The following is an 11,513-nucleotide window of genomic DNA, read 5'->3' as shown; positions in this document are numbered from 1 at the left end:
TTTTCACTGTGAACTCAGGTGCCCTACTGTTTGACATCAGGATACTGATCACAATGGCTCTTCAAACCTTTGAGAGTAGCCACTATGTGACCGTATTACAAATACAAAGCACTTGCTTTACACTGGTATACCCATGCTCCAAGCCAATTCATGACCCTTGTGCCCATAGCAGATTTCTCAATTGTAACCTTGATAAGCTACTAAGATGGGACATAACTTTATTCACAGAGTTATTTCAGTCTTCTATATTAAAAACAGAGACAAATGGCTAAGAAATTTGGATAACTTTCATGTATATACGTTTGTAATTTTTTTCTTCATAAAATATCTTTAAAGAAGTATGGAAATACTGAAAGACTTTGAATCTACACTCCTTTCCTTGAGAAATACTACTATTCTGTATACTAATGAATTGACTCTGTTTCCCATCCAAGTGTTCATTTCTTGACTTTTATTCAACAAGTATTTCATGAGCACTTATTATGTGCCAGGCACTAAAGACACAGATATAAAAGACAGATACAGTCTCTACCCTCAGGGGGAGGGAGAAATGCATATTAAATAATTAGATATAAAATCAACTCTGATTTCATAAGAGTGATGAAAGGCAGATGTGAGAGGCACCACATGGAGGTATCTAACTTCAGGTGCAACCTGCTTAGTGTAGGAGTTCTGGGAAGGCTTCCTTGAGGAAATAAAGTTGAAACAAAGGTATCAAAGATGAACAGATTTTGGCTAGGCAAAGTTGAGGTGGTAGGAGGAAAAAGGTGTGGAGAGAACACAGTGTTGTACAAAGGCTGACATGAAACTAAACAAGGAAACCTCAAAGAACCACCATTAGGAAGAGAAGGGCATGGTGAGCCCGTGAAGCAGGGGTTCTTTCCATGCTAGAGATTTATGTATTTTATTGAAGGGTTGTGCATCAGCTACAATGCTCTAGGCACTGTGCTAGGGGCAAGGGAAGTGACAGTGAGTTGAGATTATGCCCCTCACAGCTTATGCTTACGGACAATTATGATACTAACAGTCAGTGATCTGAGAGAAGAGAGAGAAGAGGCTTTTAACTCAGACCAAGCAATCAACAAGCTAGAAGTTGTGTCAACACTGGTACCTGAAGGATGAGAGGCATTAACAAGATGGAGGGAGTAGGGGAAGCACAGAGCTGACGGAATGAAAAGTGAATTTGAAGGCCAAAGAGTAGGGGAGAAAAAGAATGATGTGCTCCTGGAACTGAAATAGGCCTAAGCATAGAGACTCAAGCCAAGAGAGGTGATTTGAACGATGGTCAAAAGATAAGCATAAGACCAAGTGCATTTACTAGAGAGGCGATGATCAATGGAGGCAGTGCTATGTTGTGTGAGGAGGTCAGAGAATGGCCTCTCATCTGATTCTATAGCTGGATCACTGAGGACCTTGAGGAACGATAGACATTCTTTTGCACTCAGTTTCTTCATCAACTACACAGGGCAGTTCAACTAAGTTCTTTCCAGCTTATAGATTCTGTGATACTATTTAAAAACCCTCATGTAGAATGGGTAAAGCCCAAGAAGCTGTTTCTAAGTTTTTGAGGCCAGAGAAATGAGGAGTGACAACATTCATTTAATCTGTCAGTAACATGTACATAAGTCATCAAAAAAAACCTGCTTTTGTTTGGCACCAATATTACCAACACAAGTTTCATCCTTATTCTCAAAAACTTGAATAATTTTTTATGTTACAAACCAAGTTGACCTTATGCAAATAGAAATGTATCCTTCTTTCCACCACTATCGCAGTCTCCTCATTTTTCTACTTAGATTTGAACCCAGACTGGACTCAAGGTCTGCATTGTGTCAAAGGAATGCCCTGATGACTTCTCAGTAGTGTAAAAAAAAAAAAAAGTTTGATTGGCATTGTGCAGATTAAACTGGCAATTGTTTGGTTTCTTGTTGATTAATGAAAATAAAATATGGGCATTCTCGAGTACAGAATTTGGAGAAATTGAGACAAGAGAGACTAGGTTTATATTCCAGCTGACACCCTAGGTTCTTCTCTGAGGATATCTTTCTAATAAACAGCTGTTGTTTAAAATTTCCACCAAAGACTGAGGAATTATTAAATGTTAAGACAATGATTATTCAGAAATTAAACAGAAAACATTCTTTGACTTTATAGGTATCTTTGAACTTGAAAGTTCTAGTCATCTCACCTTTCGTGGATCAAAAGGAGGAAACATTTATAATGACAAAAACAGAGTGAAAGGTTAAATCTCTTCGGTTTAGGTGGAAAGTGAAGGATAGGCATGAACAGAGTGAAGACTTGTGAACAGCAAGTTAGCAGGATGTTAGCAACTCCTGACATAATTGTGATTAGCGCACTTTTGGAGCTTGAACAAAGGGAGCTCAGGACAATTACTTGGTGCAGAAATATTATTTCACCTAGTATATAGTGGACTTTTGAACTTAGAAGAAGTGACAAGATAAGGGGGAAAAAAAGGTTCAAGCTCTACCCAGGTATAAGTTTGGACTTTTACAACATACACAATTAGCATTATGTCCCCTCTCATTCTAAGCCCCTCTTGGACACAGGCCCTGTGATCCATTGGACAATCCCTGATGGCCATCATTGTTATCTCATGATTCCTCTGTCTTTCCGCCTATTCAGGGACCTGCTCAGTCAATGTATCTGAGGGATAATGAAGAATATTAATTATATGGAGAAATGACCTCTTGTTCTTAGCAGTTTTCATCAGTGTGATGAAAGACTAACCTTTATTGAGCATAGGTGATTATGCCATGTTCTGTTCTCAGTGAATTTTATACAACTTATTTAATGTGGATATTGGCCCTACAAAGTGGTATGATTCATATGCCCATTCACAAGTGAGGAATCTGAGACACACAGATACATGAACTGGCTTTCAGGAAGTCTCAAAGTAACTTGATGATGGAGCTAGGACCAACACTCTAGCAGTCTAACTCCAGAGCCTATACTGAACCCCTATGTTTCTACCACTTCTGTGGTAGAAGGATCTTATAAAGGGGAAGGATCATAAAAACATTTAGCAATATCCTCTCAAATGGTAGTGATTCTGACCATTCTCATCTCTGGAGCCAAAGTTGACATGTCCTATTCTACATGGCATTCTCCTCTGCCTAGAAGAAGGGAGAGAGCAAGAGGATTGAATGGAAAAGGATGGGATGTTTTGATTCACGTTCTCATGGTTTTACTTACCTGGTTCAGGCCAGGTTGGTATGTTCTACTTGCTTCATCCAAGACTAGGAGGCTCTATAGAGTCAAAGCTCCACATGGTTCATAGCTGGTCCTTCAAACATGAATAGCTGGCAAATATATAAGCAAAGGGCGAATTCAAGAGAGGAAGCACTTCGAAAGCATCAGGAAAATGCTTATCAATAGCCCCATGGAAAGGGCACATAGGGCATGAGTTGCTAAGCAGAGCTTTTATAGCTCTCCATGGATCAGTCTTGGAATATTCTCTCAGGGAGGTCTGCTGTGTTTCTCTTTTCTAAGTAGGATCCTCAGGTAGTATTTTGTTTATCAAATGGGGGCAGCCAATAAGATGGCAGGCATTTATAGGTGTTCACATGAAGGAAGACTGTATGACTCCTGCCTATTCTCCTAGGCACTCTCCTGGCAAAAGCAGGTATACACACCACACACCTTGTCTATCCATGTAATCATTTCACTCCTGGACAATTACAGTTGGCCCATGAAAAATGAGGGTTGGAACCGCTATTAATAGTTAAGTTTGGGGGGAGTACAAAGTTACATGCAGATTTTCGACTGCATGGGGGGTTGGCACCCCTAACTCGAGCATTGGTCAGGGGGCAACTGTATAAGAAAAGCGCCCCCTTTGTTTACTAACGTGATGATTTTCTTCTGTCTGTATTTTTAATCACAGCAGAATCCAAGAAGAAGAAAAAGGAAGGCAAGAAACAAGAGAAGATGCTGGACTAATAGACACCACCTTCTGATGGAACGTGAGAAGGACATCAGCAAGCAGGATCAGTTAACTATTGCATTTATACCTATGTAGGCTTTTTATTCAAAAATTATCTATAGCTTAAGTACACAATAGGCAGAAACAAAAAGAACAGAAAAATTTTGTAGTAGCATTTTTTTTTTAATGTATACCATAGGACCACTAGGGACTTATAATAAAGGACTGTAATCCTATTTAGAAAGTTGACTTATAGTACATGCTAGAACATTGAGGTAAGTTTTTTGAAGTTATGTGATATTTTACATTAAAAATCGTTTTTTTTACATGTTTTTCTTTTGGCAGCAATTTACGTGTTATGTAAACTACTATTCTTGTTAGATAATTTTTTCACCTAGACTTTTTTCCCCATTGAGAAAAATATATACTAAACAAAGCAGCAATAAAATATAATCACCCTATCTGAGGAAATATCTTTTTTTTCTGCCAATGGATTTAAAAAAAAAAAAAAAAAAAAAACTTTAGTCAGCAAAATGGGGGAGGGGGTGGAGCATGCCCTAATTCAATGTTGAATTTTTTTTTTTTTTTTTAAAGGAAAAGCATTAAAAGAAGTTCTTTCATTTTGGCAGGGACATTGTTTTCTTGATGAAATTATTTTTCCTTCTGAGGAAAAAAAAGACTAGGAAAATAAATCAAGGTGATGCTGAAAAAGGTGCTTTTGTGTGCAGTGATTTGATACTGTAACCCTCCTCCTTTGTCCCCTACACTCCCCTAGTCAACCTGTTAGCAGTGAGAATTTATCATACAAATTAAATTACTCATGGGCACAAATGTTATAGAGGGCTTATGTAATATAGATGTAGATGTAGATCTATGTATTTTTAACTATCAGCATTTAGTGCTATGGAATTGAACAAAAGTCCCAAAGTAACCTAGAGTTTTATGGAACAGAAAAACACTCTACTTATATTGAATATATTTGGGCTTGCACAATCCAAATCAGGAACAGGGTAACATGCAAAATAGTACTTTGTACTTGGTTTCTACAAGTCAAGATTTCTACTCTATTATCTACCATGTGTACCAAGATAACTACCAAGGGTTATCTGTACAACTCCCTTATCTGCTGGATTCCAAATACAGTCTTTAAATAAACAAGTCCCTGCTTCTATTAGAGAAATAACACCTCAGGAATCAGCTGGGATTAGCTAGTATTCCTCTTGAAAAATCCAGCTCTAATTTTCAAGTGTAAGACTCCATAAACACACACCTACCTACCAAGGTAACTCCAAGTCCACTTTCAGAAATCATGGTTTCAACACACCTTGGGCTAGCCATAAAAATAATTACAAAACTGGTCTAATGATGCAGCCAGAGCCTACAAAGCTAACCTGTTCTGCTGTCTAGTCAAGGACTCCACTTGAGCTAGAAATGTTCAGGGGGTTTGTCTCTCCCCACTAAGTCAAAACCAACTGCCAGGGGGAGTAGACAAAGCTCAAACATTTTATGGACTGGTGCTTAATAAAAGCAGAGTACCTTGTAAAAAGCAGACGACAGAAACTGCGAACAGTGGATGTGGTCTTTTTACAAGGGGGCCTTAATAGGGAAAAAGCACTTGTGGGGATGGATGGACAAGAAGAAAGACATTGTTTTGAGTAGGTTTTTTATAGAAAGTCTCATAAGGATAGAGATGGTGGAAGAGTCTGTAGCAAGTTTTGTTAGCTTCTCACCTACTATTGTTCCTCCATCATCCTTTAGCCAAGCTAGCAGTTCATGAATCAGTAATGAGCTAAGGTAAACTAGAACAAAATCTCCCCAAGGGAAAGCAACCCTGTAAATGATTGTGGCGTCCCCTTCACTCACGGGGCATGGAGGATGATTCCTAACAAACCCTAAAATAAACCTCTGAGTCTCTGTCTCAGCAAGGAATGCTAATTCCTGTTGCATAGGCAAGGAAATTAAACTTCCTCTAAGTCTTGAGAATTATTCTACCCCAGTATAAAAAGCCTCCCCAAAGTACTTAAAACATAAATGCAAAAGGACAAGCTCCAAAAATCACTGATTCCAACAAAGAGGAGAAAACAGACCATCATCAGTCATTTCCGAGAGTGCTCCAGCAAATTCTTCCTTCCCAAATGTTCTGAGGCTTACAGACTTTGCCTTGAAGTTTATTTAGCCTTGAGGTAGGAAAGGGAGATATAAAAGAATCAGCTGTGATAGAAAAAGTGTCTTGGGAAGACAGCAGAGTAGGAGGACACAAAGTTCACTTCATCCCACGTTTACAACTAGATACCACTCATAGCCAAGAAAATAAGCCGAAGAGCAATCCAAACACTGGCAGAACAAACTCTGCAACTAAGTGTAGAGAAGAAGCTGCATCAGAGAGGTTAGGAGTTGGAGAGGTGAGGAAGGGCAGGAGTGGTGGTTAGTAGCTGACCGAAGGCAGAAGGGAGCTGTGGACACAGGAAAACACAGGGTAGCCCACATAGGGAAAATGAATCCCCATAACATCTGGCTTTGAAAACCAGAGGGGCTGAATTCTGGGAGTATAACCAGTGCAACTTGGAGCCTGGAGCTTTCAAAATCAATCAGTCAATCAAAGTAAAAGTCAGCACTTAGCACTGGGCAAGCCAAGATAGCGAGTCATAGCCAGGTTCCTGCCCCTAAAGAGACGACAGCCCAAGGAGACTCAACATAGAAGCCACAGTTTGCACAACAGGACAGAGATCTATTTATAGTAATTTTGGAGAGTGATGGGGATACTTCTCTGGGAACAAAGAAGCTGGCAGGCACCATTTTTGTCCTCTGACCCCCAGCATAAACAGAGCCACCTGAGGGAGATGGCACTGCACAGACACTTGCTACCTTACTTGCTAGCGGTGTGCTCTGCCCATGAGTTCTCCTGAGGCCTCGCCCACTCCAGACCAGCTGGCCTGAGCCCTGGGCTCAGTGCAAATTGTGTTAATGCTGTGCAGGCCCCACCCAACTGCTATGCACACAGACGCTGCATGCCCTTGGCCACCAACACCATGGCCATGCACCATGCTCCCAGCAGCCACCAGGTTACAGGGGAATATGACCTAGGATTAGCAGCTCAGTGCAAATTTTCCTAATGCTGCTGCCCTGTCCCTGAGTCCTTCTGTGGTCACGCCTCCTCAGACCCTGCATGCTTGGCTTTCACCAACATCACAGAGAGCAAGTACAGGCTACAATAGGCAGAGAGGAAAAGGGACTCAGACTCATAACAGGACACAAGCAACACACATAGGAAACTTCTCTCAAGTGCCAGGTTCTGGTGAACAGCAGACAGTGTACTGCATGGCACTACAGGACCTCTTCTTCATAAAGCCACCACTTGCAAGAACAGAAGACATAGCTGGCTTTCCTAACATAGAGAAAAAGCAGACACAGAGAGGTAGACAAAATTAAGAGACAGAGAAGTATGTCCCAAATGAATTAAAAAAAAAAAAAAAAACATGACAAAATCACAGCAGTGGACCTAAGTAAAAGAGAGATAAGTTATATGCCTGATACAGAATTTGATGATTATAAGGATACTCACTGGGCTTAGAAAAGGGTGGAGGACATCAATGAGACCCCTGACAGAGAGATAAAAAATAACATATCAGAGGTGAAGGACTTAATACATTAAATTAAAAATACAATAGATGGAATAAATAGTAGACTATAGGAAGCAAAGGAATGTATCAGTCACCTGAAGGATAGACTAATGGAAAGCAATCAAGCTAACAGGTGACAAACAAGTACTGCGTAATGAGAATAGACTTTGAGAACTCAATATGATAACATTCACACTATAGGGATGCCAGAAGAAGAGAAAGAAAGGGGGACAGAAAATGTATTTGGAGAAAAAATAGCTGAAAACTTCCCAAATCAAAGATGGAAACAGAAATTCCCCCAACATATTCAATTGAAGGCAGTCCACACCTAGACACATAGTAATTACAATGCCAAAAAAATAGTGATGACCAATGAATTTTAAAGGTTCCAAGAGAGAAGAGGGCAGTTATAAAGGAAGTCCCATAAGGCTATTGGTTGATTTTTCAGCAGAAACTTTGCAGGCCAGAAGAAAGTGGCATGATGTATTCAGTGCTGAAAGGGAAAGATCTGCAGCCAAGAATACTTTATCCAGCAAGGCTGTCATTCAGAATAGAAGGAGAGAGAGAGTTTGCAGGCAAAGAAAAGCCAAAAGAATTCATGACCATTAATCTAGCCATACAAGCAATGTTAAGAGGGACTCTAGAAAACAAAATCCATAAATGAGAGTAAGAAAAATAGGAAGCACAAAAGCAAAGAAAAAAAGTGTATCTGTAAAAATCAGTCAAGAGAAGCACAAATTAAAAAGATATAAAATATGAAACCAAATATCTGAAGTGTGGAGGGGAGAGGAATAAAGGAGTTCAAAATTAGGTGACTGCTTAATATAGACGGCTTAATAGAGCTTAATATGGACTGCTACATGCAGAAGATATGACGTATAAAGCAAATGGTAATCACAAATCAAAAAAACAATGATATGCAAAAAATAAATAAGGAATCCAAGTATATCAACAAAACCAGCAAATCATGAAAGACAGAAAGAAAAGAAAGGATCAGAGAAAAACTATAAAAACAAGTAACAAAATGGCAATAAATACTTATCTATCAATAATTATTTTAAATGTAAATTAACTAAATACTCCACTCAGAAGACGTAGGGTGACAGAATATAGAAAAGCCAGACTCCTCTATATGCTGCCTATAAGAGACTTGTTTCAGAGCTAAAAACATTTGCAGATTGAAAGGGGATGGAGAAACATTTATCATGCAAATGGATGTCAAAAGCCAGAGTAGCAATACTTGTATCAGACAAAATAAACTTTCAAACAAAATTTGTAAAAAGAGACAAAGAAGGACACTATATAATACCATCCAAACGAACTTCAACAAGGAGACAGTGGCACACTGGACCAGATAGATTTAACAAATATATTCAATTAAAAAACAAACAAATATATTCAGAACATTTCACCCTAAAACAGAGGAAAACATAGAAGTGTACATGGAACATTCTTCAGAATAGATCACATATTAGGCCACAACAAGTCTCAATAAATTTTAAAAGACTGAAGTCATACTATGCATCTTTTCTGACCACAACACTATGAAACGACAAGTCAACCATAAGAAAAACATCTGGAAAGAGTACAAATACACGGAGGTTAAACAACTTGCTACTAAATAGTGAATGGGTCACCTGGAAAGTTAAATCAGAAATCAAAAAGTACATGGAAGCAAGCAAAAATGAAAACACAATGACCCAAAACCTTTGGGACGCAGCAAAAGTGGTTCTAAGGAGAAGTTTATAGCAATACAGGTCTACCTCAAGCACCAAGAAAATTTCTCAATCTAACCTTACACCTAAATGAGCTAGAAAAAGAACAATAAATGAAGCCTAAAGCCAGCAGAAGAAAGGAAACAATATTAGAGCAGAAATAAGTGATATAGAAACTAAAAAACCAACAGTACAGATCAATGAAACAAGGAGGTGGTTTCTGAAATGATCAACAAAATTGATAAGCCTCTAGACAGATTCATCAAAAGGAAGGGAGGCAGGGGGGAGAAATGACTCAAAGTCAGAAATAAAAGAGGAGGAATAACAACCAACACCACAGAAATGCAAACAATTATAGGAGAATATCATGAAAAAGTGTATGCCCACAAAGTAGACAACCTAAAAAAATAGGTACATTCCCAGAAACTTATAGCCTACCAAAATCAAATCAGGGAGTAATAGAAAATTTAAACAGACTGATTACTAGCAGCGATTGAATCAGTAATCAAAAAATTCCCAAAAAACAAAACTCCAGGACCTGATAGCTTCATACGCAAATTCTACCTAAAATTTAAAGAAGAGATAATGCCTATTCTATTCAAACTATTCCAAAAAAGAAAAGAAGGGAAACTTCCAAATTCATTCTATGAGATATCACCCAAATACAAAATGAGACAAAGACACCAGAAAAAAAGAAAATTACTGGGCCATATCTCTGATGAACACAAATGCAAAAATCCTTAACAAAAAAACCCAAAATACTAGCAAACCAAATCCAACATTACATTAAAAAAAATTATTTGCCATGATCAAGTGAGATTTATTCCCAGGATGCAAGGTGGGTCACTATTTGCAGATCTATCAACTGATATATCACATCAACAAGAGAAAGGATAAGAACCATATGACCATTTCAATGGATGCAGAGAAAGCACAACATCCATACATCCATACATCCATATGTATGTATGTACAACATCCATAATATTACAACATCCATAACATCATACCTAAGAATAAACCTAACGAAAGGAGTGAAAGACCTGTACTCTGGAAGCTATAAAAAACTGATGAAAGCAATTGAAGGCCACACAAAGAAATGGAAAGACATCCCATGCTCATGAAGTGGAAGAACAAATATTGTTGAAATGTCTATACTAATCAAAGCAATCTACACATTCAATGCAATTCCTATCAAAGGACAAGTAAAAATATTTTATAGAACTAGAGCTAAACAAACAAAAAAACAACTTTATAATTTGTATAGAACAACAAAAGACCCTGAGTAACCAATGCAATTTTGAAAAAAGAAAAGCAAATTGTTAGTATTGCAATTCCAGACTTCAAGTTATATTACAAAGCTGTAGTAATCAAAACAGTATTGGACTGGCACAAAAACAGTCACATAGATCAATGGAACAGAATAGAAAACACAAAAAATAAACCCACAATTAAATGGTCAACTAATCTTTGACAAAGCAGGAAAGAATATCCAATGGAAAAAGGAAAGTATCCAACAAATGGTGTTGAGAAAACTGGTCAGCTATATGCAAAAGGAGGAACCTGAACCACTTTCTTACACTATGCATAAAAAGAAACTCAAAATGGATTAAAGAACTAAATCTGAGACCTGAAACCATATAAATCCTAGAAGAGAACACAGCCAGTAATGTCCCTAACATCAGTCAAATACCATATGATTTCACTCTTATGTGGAATTTAAGAAACAAGCCAAATGAACAAAGGGGGAAAAATGAGACAAACCAAGAAACTATAAAGAAACTGCTGATTACCAGAGGGGAGGGAGGTTGGGGGAGGGTTGGGGGGTGTTGGGGGGGGCGATGGGGATGAAGGAGGGTACTTGGTATGATGAGCACAGGGTGATGTATGGAAGTGCTGAATCACGCTGTACACGTGAAACTAAGATAACCCTGTATTTTAACTATATTAGAATTAAAATAAAATGAAATTAAAAACAAACGAAAAAGAAAACAGCTGTGATTCCTTACATGGCCTTAGAGTGAAGACAAGCTTTCTGGCTAGTGATTAGGAGGGCACAAAGCAGCCTATCCAAACCCTAGCAAAAATATGTCTTCAGCGACCAGAAAATGTCCTCGTTCAACTCAGTGATTGCATCCTCTGTACTGGTGTTCTGATAGACTTTCTAATTTATCCTGAATACCTGAATGCTATCACATTCGTTGCATATAGACAAAGAGGATCTGGGATAGCGACATT

The 11,513-nt window shown here is 38.4% G+C and overlaps 1 protein-coding gene across 1 annotated transcript in view; it reads left to right on the top strand.

Moving 5' to 3' along the window:
• The window catches only part of PTN (pleiotrophin), a 101,529-nt gene extending 96,878 nt beyond the window's left edge, over positions 1 to 4,651 (top strand). The window contains exon 5 of the mRNA XM_072777356.1: positions 3,902 to 4,651. Within this exon, the coding sequence (XP_072633457.1) occupies positions 3,902 to 3,957 (56 nt within the window). The 3' untranslated portion in view covers positions 3,958 to 4,651. The remainder of the gene's footprint in view (positions 1 to 3,901) is intronic.
• Positions 4,652 to 11,513: the final 6,862 nt, after the last annotated feature.

This window comes from Canis lupus, chromosome 15 (assembly GCF_048164855.1).
Source record: "Canis lupus baileyi chromosome 15, mCanLup2.hap1, whole genome shotgun sequence".
In the NCBI taxonomy this organism is placed as follows: domain Eukaryota; kingdom Metazoa; phylum Chordata; class Mammalia; order Carnivora; family Canidae; genus Canis; species Canis lupus.
Note: the sequence above shows the minus strand (reverse complement) of the source record. Positions and strands in the feature narration are given on the sequence as shown.